The 20,344-nt window shown below is 44.3% G+C and overlaps 1 protein-coding gene across 4 annotated transcripts in view; it reads left to right on the top strand.

Annotated features, from left to right (window-relative positions):
- The first annotated feature begins 1,502 nt into the window (after positions 1–1,502).
- LOC121693405 (coiled-coil domain-containing protein 9B) overlaps positions 1,503–20,344 on the top strand; it is a 35,057-nt gene continuing 16,215 nt past the window's right edge. The window contains exons 1-5 of one of the 4 annotated variants that reach the window (XM_042072803.1): positions 1,503–1,772; positions 12,908–13,003; positions 13,800–13,895; positions 14,408–14,563; positions 14,930–15,085. In XM_042072803.1, the coding sequence (XP_041928737.1) occupies positions 1,701–1,772; positions 12,908–13,003; positions 13,800–13,895; positions 14,408–14,563; positions 14,930–15,085 (576 nt within the window). In that variant the 5' untranslated portion in view covers positions 1,503–1,700. Of the gene's footprint in view, positions 1,773–4,263; positions 4,506–6,477; positions 6,637–12,907; positions 13,004–13,799; positions 13,896–14,404; positions 14,564–14,929; positions 15,086–20,344 lie in introns of those variants that run through there. The other 3 variants (XM_042072802.1, XM_042072804.1, XM_042072805.1) reach the window with 3 other exon arrangements.

The raw sequence follows: 20,344 nt of genomic DNA, 5'->3' as shown, positions 1-20,344 counted from the left end.
ATTACATTCTGTTTTTATTCACATTTTACACAACGTCCCAAGTTTTTCTGTTTTGGGTTGTAATTGTTTTATAATGAAAATTGAAAAGCACTTAGGCTACCATGAAATTTCTCAACCTTGATTTTGCCAGCTTCTCGATATTTTATCGCTGCCGATGTCTTTGCAGTCCACAGCAGCAATAAGTGGTTATTTATTGCCTTCTAGTGGTGAATTGAAAATCCAAGTAGCCTAGCCTATTTTACATGGGATTTTCAACAATACAGGAAGTAGTGTTAACATAATCGTGCACCACTGCAGAAGACGTTGTGTTTTTGATGTGTTTGTGGACTAAGTTTGTGCATAGTAAAAGTGCAAGGATACAAAGACAGAACCGACTGATATCTTATTTATGGACTGTTTTACAAGATCACCTTTTCGTTAAGTAGTATACGTAAAACTATTTGATCAATCAAAACTATTTTTTTTGCAGCAGGCTAAGCTAGAACTAGTGCTAGTGGAGAAACATGGATAATTAGCAACAGAAGTTCAAAGTCTTTCAATGTAACGTTACATAATCACAACTATATTTCATACTGCTTGTACAATCAAGATATCGTTTGAAAGCTGTATTCCCGTTGTGTTGGTAGGGCTGTAGATTTCACAACTAAAATGATATATATATATAGTTATGGATGATGGCATTTGATCGCGGCTGCTAGCTGCCATAGGGAACTGCAAAGAGCTTCAAAAGCGTTTTTTTTTTGCGGGGGGACATGCATACTTTGAACACATCCTACAAGTTTCCAGCAGCTTGTTGACCGGGTTGTCCACCCAGGTTGTGATCCTCAGACATCATAGATTTCATTTTTATATGACAACCTTTTACAGCAGCCCATGTCTGATTTCGTAAAAAACGGGTGTTTTGCCCCCTGGGTATATGGTGGATTTGTATTTAGGACCCTTTGAACTAAAAATGCTGTATAACAATTTTTCCTCAAAAATGCAATTAATGCTTCAGCCAATGTGTACATGTCAAATTTGGAAAAATGCTGTATAACAATTTTTCCTCAAAAATGCAATTGATGCTTCATTACGCATCCGTTACACTTCATCCAATGTGTACGTGTCAAATTTGGAAATTTGTGCATATTAGCGCATATTTCAGTAGATTAAGCCTCATCTGCATATTTAAAGCATTACATTTCAGAAAACTTGTAATACAAAAAATACTTGTCTTAATGTACGTGACAAACTGGAAAAGTTTTGTGGTGATCCATAAAGGTTTACATTTTTACCCTATCTATCAGTATTTTCTCGCCTGAGACTAAGGCATCCATTTTTGAAGGAAAATTCTGAGAAACTTGGGACCTAAAAAAATGTTATATGGTGGATTTGTATTAAAGACCCTTTGAACTATCTAAAAATGCTGTATATCAACTTTTCCTCAAAAATGCCTACTGCCTCTTTTCTGAGGCCTTTTTTCAATGTTTGGTCCAGACTATACGTAGAGCTCTGTGTGGAGTAGACTAGCCTACATACGCCACCTATTGGTCAAACTCATAGACTGTTATTGCACAGTCAGTGGTCAAATCTTGCCACCTGTGTCGAAAACTTGCACAGCGACAGGGGTAAATTGGAAAACGGGATTGGCATGTTTGAAGCTGTAGGCTAGTCAGTATCTTGACGACCGTAATAACTTTTTTCGAGTCTGCCGAGCCAGCATGGCATCACTTGAGATTGCACGTTATTCTTTCGCTCCCTCCGCCTCCTCTCCTAACTTCTGCTTCATCACTGTAAGTGCACTTTTGCAATCACGGGCGTTTTATTTGGCTTGTTTAAAGCGAAGTTAACATTGTTCTCTTAAGCCAACAACCAGTCAATTGACATTAATATAGGCTATGTATTGTCTAGCTTGAGCAATCGTCAATGGTAAAGCTAACTTATCTCTGGCGAAATTAGCCCTAACCTTAACTTAACTTACCATTACAAAATATGAAATAAATAAGATGGCATAAGCTATAAGATAGTATAAGCTAGTCACTATCAACACGTTTTGTTGTTTGCTCGTTAGCTTTAGAGTTAACTTTACAGTAATGTTAATTGAGCCAATTGTCATTGTCTATCTTTCTTTTTTTGTATATAAAAACACGTTTTCTATCACTTCCGTTAGGCTGCATCATCATCATCATTCGGGGCCTTGTGGTGTGCTAGGTTGTGGTCATTTATTGTATGCTCTAGACATGGATTTCACGTATAATGCAAGGCCTACTTCACCGAGTCCACACTAAGTTTAGTTAATTTCACCACCAGATTGCGTTTACTGCAATTATACAACGTATGAGAATATCAGCGTAAACAAATAAAACAAAATGAAATAAACACAGTAGCCTAATGATCGTTTGTCATAAGGCTACTTGCAGAAAATCTGTTTGCCAAACTGTCAAAAGCTGGAATACTTCTCTGGAATGTAACTCATTTTAAAATAATCTTTAGGCTATAGGCTATTGCACTTTTGAAAAAAAGTGAACTTACAAAGTCATGTAGGCAAAATCATCAAACAGACAGTCATAAATGTAAGACATTTTAAAAATAAAATAAATAGCCATCAAGGCCTACAGGTTTTTCCTTAGCTGTTTTCACTATTCACTTACGACATCTTTAAATCGGTGCAGGCTATTGATTTTATGCAACGTTTCCACTAACGTTCAAATGTGTGGCATGTATAAAGGCGTGCAAAAATGATGCCAAATCTCAGTCCTGCTTGTTTTTCTTTTTTTTAAATCATTCCCTACAACAGTTCATCCATGTGATGTATTGATCTATCGTGATGTAGTTCAGTCTGTCACTCCCTAGTTAGAGACAGAATGTACAGATGAGATGACACACTAATGGTTAGTCAATGGCGGCCCTGTTTGCTCTTGTGCTCTTGAAACCGTCTGGGAAGAGATTCAACAATGTGAGTCACAAGCCTCCCTGACTCCTCAGGGTTTGGGCAGGGGCTTGTCCTGTGTGTGTGTGTGTGTGTGTGTGTGAGAGAGAGTGAGAGTGTGCTGGACTGGTAGTTTACAGAGACGCCCCAGATGGAAGGCTGACTCCACGCCCTGCACACAGAACTCTGGGAAATCCTCCAGACGGCAGCTTGTTGTGCCTCTCCATTCCTCCCCTTCTGCACCCTCTTCTCCTCCTTTCCTCTCCTCCCCTCCTCCTCACACCCTTATGGGGATCCCCCTGGCATCACACCCCCATTCCCACACCCAAGCATGGATCAGGCAGATGTCATTAAGAGGGTCTCCCTGATGGAGGATGAGATCTAGACCAGTGGTTCTTAACTGGTCTGGCTTTGGGATCCACAATTTCCCATGTTCATTTAGTCGCGACCCATATTTTTTTTTAGTGTTCAAGCCAACAGATAAGGTGAGCTACATGGTAAGACACGCAAAGTGCCTGTAGGCCTACTTGTTTAGAACATGCTGATGTTTGGCATTACATTTGTGAAGTCTTCAGGATATTAAGATAGTACTGTAGATCTGACAAAGTAGCACTTAAAATGGGTGATTATTTATTTATTTATTTATTGTTTTACCCACAAGCTCCACGACCCACCCAGAATGGTTCCGCGACCCACTTTTGGGTCCCGACCCACCAGTTAAGAAACACTGATCTAGACTATATCAGCCTATTCATGGTTCTTGGCATTGAGTGCAAGTCTAATCTGTCACACACAGGGAAACCATCAGGCTAAAAATGGAATTACAGTGTTAGACTCAGATCAGACTCAGAGATTGGCTCCTTTTGATGGATTGGATTCTGGTTTGGCTGTGGTTGTTGTCTAAGTGAACATCTTAATTGGCCAAATGTTCTGTTTCTCTTAAATAAAGTGTAAGTGTATGCTTATGTAAGAGGGAATACAAACAAACGAGAGAGTGTGTGTTTGTGTAAGTGTGTGTGTATATAGGGAGCTGAGGTGTGTGTGTGTGTGGGGGGGGGGTCATCAGTGTGCATGGAACACAGGGCAGTAATGGGAGGAGGCAAGGGGAGCCACAGAGAGGTGTGTGTGTGTGTGTGTGTGTGTATGTGTGGTGGGCTTGCGGGTTGGGGGTGGTGAAGGACTGAAGGGTAATTTTAACTGGGTGCAAGCGCTCCAATGAGCGACCAATAGTGCTCGAGAGGGGACTGGAGTGAGAGAACTGGAGAGTGTGGGTGAGTGAGAGAGAAAAGGGGGAGAGAGAGAGAGAGAGAGAGAGAGGAGGGAGGGAGGGAGGGAGAGATTGAGGGTGAGGGGAGCAACTGAGCGAGCAGGCAGGGTAGTGAGGGAGTGAGAGAGAGGGAGAGGCAGGCAGGCTGGTGCTGTGAAATCCGTCAGCAGGGTCGCTCGCGGTGCGTTTTGTCAGACGTCTTGGCTCGGAGCCCAACTTGGCTTTTTTGTAGTCGAGGCATGATCGCAGACTCCGCGCAGTTGCCCCTGCCGCGTCGGCTGCCGTGCCTTTGGAAGGATCCCAGCTTTAGCCACTGACATGCAGAGACCCGTGAGTCCTCTCTCTCTCCCACTCTCTCTATCTCTCTCTCTCTCTCTCTCTCTCTCTCTCCGTGCCTTCTGTGCCTTATCCATCTCCTCTGTCTCTCTCACTCTTTCTCCCTCTCTCCTCTACTCGTACTGTATTTCTCTCTCCCGCTCTCCTGTCTTTCTCCTCCTCTACCCTCTCTCTCTTTCACCCTGTCTCATCAGGCTGTCATAATCTCTCACGTTTCCTCTCCCACTTGCTTTCATCGCCCCTCGTTTGTTGCCTACATCGGTTTTTCCTCCCTGGTTCTGAGCAGAGCAGTCGGAGTGTTTTCCCGTTCTGCCCCTGTGTCTGAGTGCTGTAGCTGCCTGTCGTTGTGTGTCTGAACGCAGGGCTGCAGCCAGCCGAGGGAGAGCCGCCAGAGAGCCCCGTTAGCTCAGCGCCGGACACTGAGCATGGTGGGCAGGAAGGGAGAGGGAGAGCAGAGAGTGTCCAAGCCCACCGCCACTGGCTTCATAGGAGGCTGTAGGGAGTGTGGTAACCTGGGGGTGTAGCTAGCTGGTCAGGCATAGTCCAGAGTTATTCTGTTTTTGTTGTTGTCGGCAGGAGTTTGTTTTGAGCTGATATTTACCCTGCGGTTTGACTGGATGTAAGACTAGCTCATGAGCATTACCTCAACAAGCAAATGGGATTTATTTTGGGCTGATGTCGTCATTGACAACATGATCAAAGATCAGCTTTTCTTTTTTAAATTATGTTTTGTTGATGGAATACAAGCTAGCACACTGTGAGTTTTTGTGCATGTGTGAGTGTGAGAAGAGTGTGAGAGAAAGAGAGCGTGCTTGCGTGACTCATTCCTGTTTTCATTCCTGCCCGGCCACTGTGGTTCTGGCCTGTTGTGTTTGGGCAGCCCATGACAACCGAGACCACTGGGGCAGCCCTCATTCTCTTCCAAGAGAAGCCCCGCTTCTCAACTCACCCTGTCAAACAGCCAAGCCCAGCCGGCACCATTTCTGTCTCCTCTCAGGCCTGCTGTTTCTGCTGCTGGCGCGGCGCTGGCCTTTCCTGCTTCTTTATCTGTCATCTGTCATTTTATTCAGCCAGTTTTTCAGACAGCAGTGCATTGAGAGAGGCCGAATATTCCTTGTTCTGCTCTCTGGAAGAGAGCCTTGTTTGTTTGAAACCTGTTTTTGCTCTTGATTATGTGCTGTTAAGCTTCAAACGTCAATCTGTCCTGGTATGCTAAGAAAACCAGGAATGTTGAGAATCTTAAGTGAGGCAAGTACATTGGGATGGGCATGTTATACCCCCTCACCACCACCACGTTGAAAATGTAAGACCTCATTAACAAAACAAAATCACCCTGTTCTCCTCCCACTCAACCATTGAAAGTAGAACAAAGTGGCTACGCAGACCCTAAAATAGGAATGTTTCCCAGATTGCAGAGGGAAAGGAAGAATTCCGGGGAGTGATTCCAGAGTCTGTGGGCTGGCACTCCATTCTTCCCTTTCCGTGTCGCAGCGGTGCTGCCCGGGAGGGTTCCGTGCGCGTGGACCTGGCTGCTCAGCCTGCTACAAGAGCCAGATGGAACGCTGTGACTCATTGTTCTGCTTTCAGCGGAATGTCACATGGAGAGGCCAGGATCCTCTCTTTCCCCTGGTCAGTCGTCACTGTGGGTGACAGGCGTCTGCCGCAGAGCATCTGTCTCTCTCTCTTCTTTCTGCCTCTTCTCTTCATCACTCTTTTGTTTATCCTCACGTAGGCTACCTTTTCTTCATCTCGTCCAAGCACTCTTCAGATGTTTTTTTTTACCTTTCCTTTTCCCCTGCCGCCTTCTCTCTGCCTCCTGTCTCCCTCTCCCCTTGCCATTGACGGGCTGGTGAAGCGGGCATTTTGCCCTGTTTTTCATGCCAGGCTAAGCAGGGTGAGGGAGCTGCGTATGCTGCCTGGCGCCTCTACCATGCTGATTCTGCAGCCCCCAAACCCCCTCTCTCTCACACACACATACTCATGCTCTCTCTCTGTCTGTCTCTCTCTCTCTCTTGCCCTCGTTCGCTCACTGGCCAGCCTGTGTTGTGCTGATGGCTGCTCTGGTCTCTTTTGGAAATTCCTGCATCAGAAATATTTTTCTAATCAGCTACACACAGAGCTGTAGGTGAGTAGGTATCTAGGGGGTACACTCTCTTGTCAGTACGTTTACACGACACTTGAATAAAACAAATGATTGTGTTAGTCCGACTAAAACCAGACTTTTAAAATGCAAGTAAACATTGTTAGTCTGACTGAAATTGAACAAAAGCAAACTTCTTACAGTCGGACTAACACACTCAGATGATGTGATAGAAAGTGGAGTAACTCCTGCATGTATACGCTCCATCAGACCCATTGTTCTACGCACTCTGTGCATGCTTGCCTCTGGATAACAACAGTCGGCACCAACATGGATGTCTTTTTAGCTTGGTGTTTGTGTGCACAAATTCTGATACACATGTGGATAAGAATTAGAATGTGCTTCTGTTAGCTTTGTGATCTCAGGCAAGTACCTAGATTGTTTGTGTGTGCGCGTGCGTGCGTGCGTGCGTGCGTGTGTGTGTGTGTGTGTGTGATCTGTCTATGTGTTTATGTTTGTCTGTGTTGTGTATGAAATTGTAATGTTTGTGTTTATATTACATAGTCTGTGGGGGTCTGAGAGTGAGAACGTAGTGTATGTGTTTGAGAGGTATAAAGTGTGTTGCCATGTAGAGGAATAAGGGTTCAGAGTGCACCAATGGAAAGCTCCTGGCGTATCTGGCGTCCGTCTTTTAAGCCGCAGGAAAAGCACGCTGGATTTGATCTGACAGCCCCTGTGTGGGGTCCACTTCAAAGGCCTGCGTCGGCACTAAACGAGCAACGCCCCATGCGTGGGAGTGAGCACAGTGAGAGTGAAAGTGCGGTGGAGCCAGTAGCGTTTTTGGCAGGGACCCTGCTCACTTGGGTATTGTGTGTGTGTGTGTGTGTGTGTGTGTGTGTGTGTGCATTTGAATAGGTATTCACCAAGAGGAGGCCTCAGTGAGGTCAAGTTCTTCCTCACTCGTGTAAACACATGAGTCTGTGAGCTCCAGCCTCCTTTCTCTCTTTCACTCTCGCTCTCTCCCTCTCCCTTTCTCTCCCCCTCTTTTTTCATTCTCCTCCTGACTTTCTTGCTCACGTCTCTCTCTCTCTCTACCCCCTCTCCCTTTCTCTCCCTCTCTCTTTTTCATTCTGTTCTTCACGTCCTTGTTCTCTCTCGCTCTCACGTTAAACAAAGTCTCTCCTCGTGAATGCTAGCATTCAAGCATTGATGGCCTTAAAAGCCATTGAGCATTTTGGCCTGGTTCCTGACTGTCAGGGAGAAGTTTGAGAGTATTGGGCTTTGATCCACCACAATACCATGAGTCCCTCACTTCAAAAGACTCCAGAAAGCCACATACACCTGTAGTAGAACTGAGTGCTGAAGTACAGCGAGTGGGAAATGATTCTAACTTGCTTGTAAACTCTCAGCTGTAGGCATTCAGCCTTTTATGTGCTTTCCCATTTGGGTCACAAATCCAATGTGTTCAGGTGACTTCAGACGCTTAGCACCTCTTTGGTAGCTGTGCTATTCTGAGGGAGGTTGAGGGCTGGACAGATGGGATGGGGACAGTCCTTAGATGGGGAGAATGGAAGATCTGAGGTCAACTGAGCAGAGGCAGTAAGAAAGATCGGAGTCTTCCGGGCCTTGTCAGACATGCCATTTCAACTTCCCTGATCCCTCCACACACACTCACACACTCTCATTTTCTCTCTCTCTCTCTCTCACTCTCACTCTCTGGCTCTCACACTCTCTCTCTGTCTCAAACACACACACACATACACTCTCTCTCCTTTTCTTTCTCTGTCTCTCACACACACACACACACACACACACACACACACACACACACACACTCACTCGCTCAGTCCTCCATTTGTGCAGCCATTTAAAGACACAGCATTACTCAGACATGCCTGTCCTATAATAGGGGCTCCCTGTAGGGATAAGAGTGCCCGGCTGGCCGCCCTGCAGGAGGATGGGTCCAGCCTCTCTGGGAGTCCCATCAGAAGACCACAGTGTCCCTCCCAAGAAAAGATCATGGAAGACTAAATGTGTTCATAGATTCACTTTAATATCATTGCTCTGACACCTTAACAGCCGTGAGCTGTTGGGTGCCACTTTGCTGTTCTTTGATTGATTTGTGGGTGCACTGGGTTATGGCTGTATTTGACTGCAGGCTCTTAAAGTGCTTTTCTGAGCTGTTGTGGCCCTTTGCTTTCTTTTCCCGTCTGTTTAATCCGAGACAGGGAGAGCCCATTCTAGAAACTGTTGAACGATTCTTCATCAGCTTGTTTCCATAGAAGTGCTGCGATGATGCTTCTACTCACAAAAATGTACTGAAGGGTTCTGTGTAAAAAGCTTGTGTGACTTCAGTGTGTATCAGGTTTGCAGTGACTGGCATGACCTCTGCTGCATTGTAGAGGACCTGCAGAACCTTGGGCTGTTCAGCGAACCCTTACAGAAGCATGCTTTGTTTCTAAATATGAGCTGTTACCATGGTGTGAGAGTTGTTGTTTCACATTTTGTGTGTCCATGTGTGTGTTTATGTACTGTTTGTGTACTGTTGTCTGCTGTTACATTTGTGTGTGTGTGTGTGTGTGTGTGTGTGAGAGAGAAATGTTTTTTTTTCACGACACTGTGACAGTGCGTGCTCTGCCCCTCCACAGTGACTTTGCTGATGGCCAAATGCCTCGAATATCCAAGTCTCACGTTCCCCCCGTGTGACACTGACCACACTAATGTCCTGCCCATGTGTTAGATGCTCACTACATAGCCTGCTGTTGGAAAGTCACGAGGCTCTTGGACTGTGCATGCACACACACACATGGTCAAGATAGACAGAAACTGGAGAGTGACTAGCTTAGTTAACATACTCAGGGTGATTAAATCAGGAGAGCAGATTCTTGTGATGTCAATACGTCAATATTTAAGGATTTTGGTCATGTGAAGATATGGCCACTCTGATTGCATTTACGTTTGGTTAACACTTTATGTTGATGTGGGTGAACCCCATAGTTGGGTGGTGGTTCGATTTGTTTTCAACCAGGGGGACATGCGGTCTTGTGCGTGCATGGTGAAATTCCAGTCAATTTGAAGGGATGTGTTGGGTTTTACAACATGCCATCGAACACGATTCAGCTATCAAGTTCAAAGACTGGAACTCTCAGTTTTAGAATTTTTGTTTTAATATTTTTCATTATTAAGGGTGATTGTAAAGTTGAGAAGGGCCATTGTAATGATGGAAAGCTGAACATCTCTGACAAAGTTGCATATTTAAAGGGCAGGTATGTGTGGGAGGTATCACACTGTTATTATGGTGAGTCGGCCTGTGCCATTTGAATTGTCCTGAAGGCTTTTTTTTAGCAGTAGTGGCTGTTTTGTTCTTTGCTTCATCTCCTTTTGATAAAGATAAATGAGTCTGTATGCACTATGCAGAAAAAAAAAATATGTGTCCCAGATTGCAGATAGTAATTAAATTAATATTATACACTATATCTTTCACAGCAGATACTGCACTGAAGAAAATGCACAATCATTCACAGAAGATGACCTATATTTACTGGAGAGTGATGATACAAGGATACAAGGAAGTTTATTGTCACATGCATATAGTTACTGGATGTAAGAAATGCAGTGAAATTATGTCTCGTGTCAGCCTATTTGTGCATTTATGGGGGTGGGGGGGCGGGGCAAGGGCTGCATAAGAAAAGTGGGGGAGGATTGGGATTGGGGGGGGGGGGGCACCAACAAGGAGCACCCAAGAGCAACAGGGGCAAGGAAAAACTCCCTTACCAAGGAAGAAACCTTGGGCAGATCCACGGCTCAAGGGGCTAACCCAACAGCCAGGGGTCTTGGTGTGTGTGTTGGGGGGATGACAAGGGAGATGGGATAGTGTGCTGTGTATGTGGGGAGAGGGCAGTGTGCAATATGTGTGTTGGAGAAGCTTCCTGATGAAATAATGTGCTGTGTATGTAGGGGAGAGAGGGGGGGGGGGGCAGTGTACTGCACATATGGTGAAGGGACTTTACTATTGCAAGCAGGGTACTGTATGTATGATGTATGTGAGTGATGACAGTGAAGATGTGTGTGTGGGCGGGAGGGGAGTGGAGCAGTGACTGTGTGTAGTGTGTGTGTGGGTAGGTGGGGGCAGTGTGCTGTAAGTATGTAGAGGATGTGTGTTGAAGAAGATCCTGAAGACAATGTGCTGTGTATGTAGGGAGGGGGGGGGGGCAGTGTGCAGCAAGTATGTAGAGGAGGCTTACTGTAGCAAGCAGTGTGCTGTATGTATGTGAAGTGATGACAGTGATGATGTAAGTGTGTGTGTGTGTGTGGGGGTGGGGGGGCAGAAAGGCTAGGCAATCAAGGACATGGGTAGATAGATGGAGGAGAAATCAAAAATAATAAATAAAAACTACTATGGAAATGTGCAAAAGTTGGAGAAAGTCAGATATGTGTGTGTGTGTGTTTTGACGTGTGATGAAATAAGAAAATAAATAAAAGGTCTGTAGCATAGGGAGAGGGATGTAAAAGTGCTAAAAGTCATGTAGGTGTGTGTGTGTGTGTGTGTGTGTGTGGGGGGGGGGGGTCATGAGTGCTGAGGAGTGAATGAGTGCAAAGTCAGTATAGTGCGAGTTCAGAGTTGGGATGGCCTGGGGATAAAAACTTCTCCTGAGTCTCTCAGTTCTGGCTTTGTGACTACATAGGCGTCTTCTTGATTTCAGCGGTAGGAATAATCTATTGTTAGGATGAGAAGAGTCCTTCGGCTCTTAGGAGTACTCTTCTGGAATAGATATCTTGTAGAGCAGGGAGTTGAGTTCATATAGTACGTTCAGCTGAGCGCACTACTCTCTGCAGAGTACTGCAATCTCTAACTGTGGAGTTCCCATACCAGGTGATGATGCTACCAGTTAGAACACTCTCAACCGCTGAAGTGTAGAAGGCCTTCATGATGGATGTAGAAACTTTGAATTTCCTTAGCTGACGAAGGAAGTAGAGTCGTTGTCTGGACTTCTTCAGAACATATTGAGTGTAAACAGTCCATGTTAAGTCTTCAGTAATGTGGACACCAAGGTATTTAAAACTTGTGACTCTCTCTACAGGTTGCCCGCTGATCATTAGTGGGGTGTAAATGTAGTTCTGCTGATGCCTTCTGTAATCCACAACCACTTATTTAATTAAGGGTTTTTACACTTATTTAAAGGAGCCGTATGTAAGAAAAATATTTCAATTAATCATAAAATGGCCCTGATATTTCACTAGACATGAAGAAATCATGTTCATTTCAAATACTTATATCACTGACAACAGTAGTCCGGCCAGGATATTGTCATTTAAAAAGTGAAGTTGCAGCCCTCAACTGATGTTGATGTTGTGTTTTGTCATGTCATGTTGTGTTTTGGCCTGATGCGCCACCCTCCACCTATCTACTAATCACGAAGTCAGTAGTGTTTCGCCATCCGGGTTGGCAACCTCGAGTCAGGGGGGAGGGGGAGGGGATACACCGCTCTTCAGTATTTTGAAAGTGATTGCAGTATCAGTTTTGGCCACAATCTTACATATGGTTCCTTTAATTAAGGGATTTTTCCTCAGGTTCACTCTCTGATTTTGGAGCTTTAATTTGGTAATCCTTTTTCTCACAGCATATTCTTCTCAATCTTACAAACTGTCCATTTGGGATGTTCTTAATTAAATGATCAGGATGGAAACTTGAATGCTATGCATTGACTTGTTGATAATTTTTCATAGATTGCATTTGTGTTGCAAAACTTTGACATATAAAATGGAATTGTCCACGGTGGAGGTCTTGTGACCCCACAATTGTCTATTTCGCCTGTGGTGGGCTCCCAAGAAAACAAATCTTGACATCAGACCACCAGTGTGCGGTGATAATCTCTACTTTATAAACATAAGCATGCAGATCTTTTCTTGATCTATCTAGTCTTATTGTCGCTCATATATCTCTATGAACTTGTTTTAAACCGGAAGCTAACAGACATGCAGGAAAAGGAACTTTTCACTTTGGCAGCTTGGCCCAATGATCACACATTCTGACTGAAAACGCTTCCGTGTAGGATGCACCTCTGCTTCCTAGGAGTGAGGATGCACCCTCTCTCTCTCTCTCTCTCTCTCTCTCTCTCTCTCTCTCTCTCTCTCTCTCTCTCTCTCTCTCTCTCTCTCTCTCTCTGCGCTCCTGTGGTCATAGTGCTTGCTCTAGGAGGTTCAAGGTTATGATCAAACTGTAGGGCTCTGTAAATAACCAGGAAATATATAAAGTTATTATGGCACCAAACCAAATAGATTTGAACTGAATTGGTGTTTTGCTGTGGCTCTGCAGAATCCCACAGATATGATGAAGCAGAAGGATGAGGAGCTCGACAAAAAGATCGAGGCTCTGAGAAGGAAGAATGAGGCTCTCATGAAAAGATACCAGGTGGGTGGCAGAGCTCTCTCTCGCATCTTTTTTTTTTGTTCCCCTGTATCTTTCTTTAACTTGCTCACTCACTGGTCTACTTTGTCTCACTTTCTCTCTCTCGCTCATACTCTGCTCTCCCATTCTCCCATCTCAGACCCAATCCATCTCCGTTTTCATCTCATGGTTTTCCTACAGTATCTTACATTTTAAATGTCTTCATTTTGGCCATTAATCCAGAGCATTGTATATGGCAGTGCAGACAGGGCAACTTCCATTTTTCAAGCAATCACGTCATCAATCAAGTGTTCTGATTGGATGCTGTGTGTGTGTGTGTATTCTCACCTTTATTTTCTACCTTTGAGCTCCAGGAGCATGTCAGGAGGGAATAGCACTTCCTCCCACTTGCTGTTGTACATTGCTGTTGTCCCATATCTGTTCCCCAGATTACTCTTACAGACCCTTTCAACTGCATAATCAAACGTGCGGTCCTAAGGCATTTCTGGTGGCACAGAAAAACTACATTGAGCTAGTGGTAACTTGGGGTTTTGAACATTTCAATCGGAAAACCTCTAGGAACAGATTGAAAAGGTCTATATTTCAGACTTCAAAATTCCCAATTCCAACTTTAAAGTTGGAATAGATGGATTTGCCCCATGGTTCAGAAATAGGAACTAGGAACTAAGTGGTGTTCCATGTACTTTCTGTAGTAGGATGTCATTAAATGTTGACTCCTGTGTGTGGAACGGAGCTGGGGTTTTAGCTGGGCAGTTGTCTGCAGCGCAGCGTTACTCATCTTGTTGCCCTGGTCTCTCAGGAGGTGGAGGAGGATAAGAAGATGGCAGAGCAGGAGGGCATGGCTCCGCAGAGCCGCAAGTCAGAGGACCTTTCCATCACCATCAATAAGACCACAGTGAGTGACAGTGAGAGTGGAGGCTGTAGAGGTCAGCATATGAAATAACCATGAACTAATATGTTGAATGCTGATGTTGATTTGCGCACAAACTACTTGTAGATAACTGTGGGGAAAAGGCCTGTTTTAATTGTTGTTCATTAGTTAATAAATGTTGCTTTTGGTATACATTTTGTCTTTTGTAGAAATGACTTGGTTGTTATCTTGCTTATGAAAATGCTTAGGATAATGCTAACTCATATGGATCATGCCACAGACCTGTATTGCGATGATGGAGATGTCATGTGTGGAATTTCCCCTTGTCAGTGTGGTCGATGTATGTGGCAAGCAGAAGCAAGTAGACAGATAAAAGACATTATATGTATGTGTTTTGCCATATGCTGTAATTCCACTGTTCTGAAAGCTAGGTATTAAAAAGTTTTTCCTCTATTTTTCTCTCCCTCTCTCTCTCTCCTTTGTTTCTCTCTCTCTCTCTCCCTCTCTTTGCACGTCCATCTTCCGTCCTGAAGCAGGAGCCGCGGATGGTGTTGAAGAAAGCTGGGACCGGCGGGAGCTCCCCCCAGGACAAAAGAGGCGGGGGAGAGGTGGCCGACGGAGGCCCTACACAGTTCAGTATGGGCCGGGGGAAGAGACGCCAGCTCTTTGTCACCATGGTGGGGAACAACAAGGTGAGGAGATCTGGTCGTTACCTGGGTTACTAATGTTGGCTACTGCTACATATAGCAGCAGGGATGCACTAAAAACCCACTACACACATTTCATCATGATTATTGTGTCATTTTAAGGCAATATGCTGGTTATCGTAAAATATATATTTTGGAATGTATTGTGATGTTTTAGTTCTTGTCATAATTTTTTGTACTGACATCGTATTACCTGCAGGAATGAATCTGAGCATTTAAACATTTTTCCGGTTCTGGCGACTATTCTCAAAAGATCATACAAGAAAAATAACAATGATGTGTGCGTGTGCGTGCGCGTGCGTGTGTGCGTGTGTGTGCGTGTGCGTGTGTGTGTGCATGCGCTGCCCTCAGGGTACCCGAGTGGTGAGTGAATCAGCGGACCCCACCCCTCCAAGGCCTGGAGGGAGAAAGAGCAGCGCTGAGGATGAGGACGAGAACCAAGTCACCGAGTCGTCCAGGAGAGGAGGAAGACACGGCCAGTCCCGCAAGAGGACCTCTCAGACACAGGTCCCCCCCCCCCCCCCCCTCTCTCTCTCTTATACACACATCTACACATGACAAAAATGACTTAACACATAAACACCTGTATCAGAGGATCAAATATCCTATTATCACTTCTTAATTAGTCAAGTTGAGGAAAACTGGAGACAGGTTATGTAGCTTAAAGAATGCCATAATCAGGCCGTATAGAATGCAACATGTTCATTAACCTAACTTAAACATGCTTAAAACTAGTGTCAATTTAAAAAGCTTGCCAGTCTCTACAGTCTCTATGCTGTTTTCATGGACGGCAAGAATCCGCTTCGTTCGTTGTTTTAAATAGGCTACATTGTTTGTTGCTGCTACCCAAGTTATCTCCAGTGGTTCAACAGTTTCACTTGCGCAAATGCGCACACACATGGAATGAGTGCTCACACCTCTACCCCCTAATGCTCTTTATTTGATAACACTAAATTAGGAAATATTTCCTATTCTGGAAAATGTTTGGTTTCTTTTTCTTTCGGTCTGAGTCTCAATAATATCATCAGAAACTATGTCACCAGTCAATATGTCAATAATATCACCAGAATAGGAAATACCATTTGATTGTGCCGCAAATTATCCGCGGACCAGCAATCTCCTTGTTGAGGGGGCCCTAACCCTGCAGATCATAGACAGAGAAAGCATGCTCTGGGAGCAGAACACAGTTGCATGTCCATGAAACCATGAGCCTGTCTACACGGAAAATGACAGTTTCATTGTGTCATTGGAGTGTCATTGGAGCGGCTGCACCTCCACTTGAGGTGGTGGAGCTGACCAGACACAATCATCCATCGCGTCTGGCCTCTGGAAAAATCTTTTAAGGCTAGTCTCCCTGGGCCTGGCCGTGTTTGAACCGTCTTATTTGTTCGTTGTTTAACAGATGTTTTAACTCATTGAATGCCAAGCTGTTTTCGGGAGCTTTGTCCTAGAGTGCCAGCAATCTAGACCATTGTTGATGATTTTTGTACAGCCACAGCATATTCTGTGTTATAGCTATGAACACATACAATGGCTCGTTTAAAAGGTGAGACTTTAAGCTCTCGGTGGGTGCAAACCGTGTATTTCTACACGCCTCTGTTCCTGAGAAATCCCAAGCTAAACAGTGGCTAGTTTTCATCAAAATCGCTGTTTTTTTTCTAGAAATGGAGATATAACGTCTTTCATGAAATATGAAGTGTTGCCTGTTACTTACTTGTGTAAACTTTCCGGGAAGTGATCAGCGAGACCTGGCGAGACTGCCACCTAGTGATAGACCCACGAAAATGGCCTGGTTTTGACCTGACGTGCATGCGTCACTGATTCGATCCAAAGCAGCAACCGAGTTATGATAAAATGTCCAGATAAAATGTCCAGATTGTGCGTTTTCATGAGTTTTCGATCGTCATATATTTCATTTCCATTCATCACAGAGTTCCCAAAATCACAAATAAGGTGTGTTAGAGTGTCTAGTTTCGTAATTTAAAAAAAAAAGCTAAAAACGTAATATTAAGTTTTTGGCACTCAACGCATGGGAAGGAAAAACGTAATATTACGTTTTTGGCACTCAATGAGTTAAGTGTGCGCTTCCTATTTAAAATGCAGCATGCATGTTGTTTAATAACTTTCAAACGGTAGAGCCTGTTCCTTTAAAACATAGCCAAAGGACGTATTCTTGCTTTAGTATAGACCTACATTTAGATTTGTTAGTGGGACGGATAGATTTAATTTTGTCCATTTTTTTTTTTCTTTTCTGGCCAATGTCCGGCAATTACCGGACAATGGAAACCCTGACCTGTCTGTAAGTACACACATATATACAGATTGAGATGGGGAAAAGACACTAATTCCCAAACTCATACACAGAAAGACACTTCACACAACTCACACATATGCAAACACATTCAACACAGATAGACATGTCTTGATCACATGCACACACACACGCGCACACACACGCACACACATGCACAGCACACTCTCAGCACACTCTCACATACATGCTATGCTGACATTCCCACGCTTGCCTGTGTGAGTTTATATGGAGTGGAGTGTATTCCCAGAGCAGGAAGTCTTGACATAAATCAGTGTGATGTGATGTCTATTCATGAGTGGACAGACAGGAGCAGCCAGTCCCCTCAGCAGGCTCTACACTCACACTTGTGCCCTGTCTGTCTGCTCTGGCTGTCTCACCCTCTATAGTCTCCTCCACTACTCCCTGTCTCTCAGTCTGTTTTCTCACTCTCTCTCTCACTCACTCCTGCCCCTGTCTCCCTCGTGCAGCATCTGTCTACTCCTTCTCTAGTCTCCCCCACTTCTCACTACTCTCACTCATTCAACCATTCACCCTTGTCTTATTCCAACTCCTCTCTCTCTCTCTCTCTCTCTCTGTCTGTGTAGTCACTAATGTTTTTCCACTCTATAAATCAAGTTACAAAATGTTTAATTGGCATGAAAAATGGACATGTCATTACATACAGCATAGGACAGCATTCTCTCCATTCTCTTCCTCTTCCACCCTTCTTCCTCCTCGTACCTGCCCTCTTGCTCTCTTTTCCCCCACTGTCTCAACCCCTCTCTCTCTCTCTCTCTCTCTTTCTCCCATTCTCTCTTTCTCTCTCTCCGCCCTTCTCCTCTGCCACGCTCTCTATCTGTTGTCTGCCCCCCCCCCCCCCCCCCTCCCCCTCCCCCCTCCTTCCCTGTCTGAGTTGTCCACCCCGCTGCCTTGTTTTGCATAAGTGGCAGACAGACACGGGGGAGGCCCCTCCTCTGCTCTCTCCAGACACACTGGCCACAGGTCAGGAGGCGGGAGCACTCAATTGATTGACAAGGGAGAGGATTTCTAGGATGCTTTTTTGCCAAGTACTAATGGCAAGTAAAAAGCATCTCATTAGGCCTAATGTGTGTGTGTGTGTGTGTGTGTGTGTTTACATGCACGTGTGTAGTTGAGCGTATGTCTGCATATGTGTGTGTGGGCACATTTTCCTATTAAATTTAGGCAAACTCTTTGTCAATTATGCAAATGACTGCTAAATCACTCCTTGCTTATCCTGTCCTCTGTCTGCCTGGTTCATGACCTGCCTGGTTCATGCTACATCTGTCTATCTCTCTCCCTGTATTTCTTACAGTCTAAATGATTTGCCCTGCTCTTTATCTTTGTACTTCCCCATGTATACCTGTTTGTATATCTATTGACTTGTCCATGTATTTAGCTAACTGACTGTGAGTCAGTCTGTCTGCTTGTGCTTGTCTTTGCTAAATATCAATGTACACATACTGTAAGCAGCTATGTATATGTCATTTAGAAAGACCAGCTGGCTTAGTAGTAAGAGGTTATATTTGGCCTTGGTGTCGTATGTGCTGTGAGCTTACATAACTGGGAGTGCTGGAGGGATTGTTGTTGCCCCATTGGTGGTCGTCATGGTGCGGCCCCTCCTGTGTGCCATGTGTCAGGGGAGCAGCCAGCCCAGCCCTGTCCAGTGTACAGCTGTCTACCCAGCGCCCAGCTCCGGGGGTGTGACTTGGCATGCATGACCAGTCGAGATTGCTCTGGAATGCCACATCGCCTAGTCAGCAGTGTCATATGTGTATACACACACACACATACACATACACACCGGTAAACACCAAACTGTAAGTGAGGCAAGCACATAAAATGCCTGTTTTCATTTGTTTATTTTTTTTAATGAAAGACACTGCATCAATGTAGAAAAAGAAAACACTTTATGGGCAAAATTATTAGGACCCTTAACCACTTAATCCTTGAATACCTGTGTTTCATTTTGACCTGTGTTTTCACCCTGACCCCAACCCCATTGAACACCTTTGGGATGAACTAGCGGAAATTGTGGGCCAGGCCTTCTTGTCCAACATCAGTTCCTGACCTCACAAATCCTCTCTGGTTGAATTGACAAAAAATCCCAGACCTAAAATCTTGTGGAAAGCCATCCCAAAAGAGTGGAAGCTGTTGTAGCTATCCTATGTCTGAAGATTTACTATGGGATGTCATAAATGTTCCTGTGGGTGTAATGGTCAGATTAGGGCCACTTTTTGAGTAACTAGTAATAAAAGGGGAAAATAAAGAAAGAATTTGAATACTTCTATAAACATTAAACCAAAACTTGATCCGCAATTGAAGTAAAAGATGTGATTCTTCTCTGATGCACGCAAAAGGCTTATTTCTCTCAAATATTGTTCACAAATTTGTTAATCGGTTAGTGTGCACTTCACCTTTATCAAGATACTCGATTCATGTATGATATATCAAATGATGCTGATTAAATGGTTATTGCACAGAGTTTTATCACAACGCCACTGACATTACACGTTTTGAGGTAGCATGCAACTTGCATGCTGATTGCATGGATTTCCACAGGTTGCCTGTGAACTGAATGTAAATGTGAAGTGCTCACTAATGCCAATAAACCTTTTGTGTACATACTGTAGTCTTAGATCAGTCTTAGATCATTTACTTTAACGTGTGAAAAATGGGAGGGAATACTAATGTGTTACCTTTATATTTTTGTTTAATAGGCTATATAAAAAAAGGCCAAGATACATTGTGTTGCATCAATAATTGTTCTGTATTAGAAATACCCATTGAATCATGTGGCTAGTGAAGATGCACAACCAGTGTGTGTGTGTGTGTGTGTGTGTGTGTGTGTGTGTGTGTGTGTGTGTGCTTGTGTGCATGCATGTGAGTGAATAAGTGAAGTCTGTAGTATAGGCTTTGCATGTGAGCATCTGCTTTTGTTGCACAAGCGTGGGTGTCTTGTGCTCCTTGCTGTTTGATGAGGTGTTGGAACTGCTTTTTTTCTTCCAGCTAAGCGTTGTTAACATGGTCCAGGTCAGGCAGAGTTGCACGCTGAGTCTGAAATGAAATAACTACAAGCTCAGATCTGCACTATTCTAAGGAAAGCTCATTTAATCTGAACACTTTTTACCTAACAAAGACTTATTTCTCTGTGATTTTGTTTGTTTGTTTGTTGTGTTTGGATATTGGTATGAATTAATTTGGTGTTCGTGTCTTTACTATATGTTTGTATGTACAATATGTACAGCATTCTGTGGCTGAGGGATCCAGTAGCCCTGCCAGAATGTGTGTCGTCCTGGATGAACTCCACTGTCATGGCTGCCGTGACGCAGGGCTCAGTTGGAATGCAGTCACACTGAGATCACAGCAGCTGTCATTGGAGAGCAGAGCAACTGTGCAATCACTGGGTAGCACTCTAATAGACCAATCAGACACCATCACCCCTCATCTAAAAT

This window comes from Alosa sapidissima, chromosome 19, assembly GCF_018492685.1.
Source record: "Alosa sapidissima isolate fAloSap1 chromosome 19, fAloSap1.pri, whole genome shotgun sequence".
NCBI classification, from domain to species: domain Eukaryota; kingdom Metazoa; phylum Chordata; class Actinopteri; order Clupeiformes; family Clupeidae; genus Alosa; species Alosa sapidissima.
The sequence above is the reverse complement of the archived record's forward strand: the minus strand, read 5'-3'. Positions and strand labels throughout refer to the sequence as shown.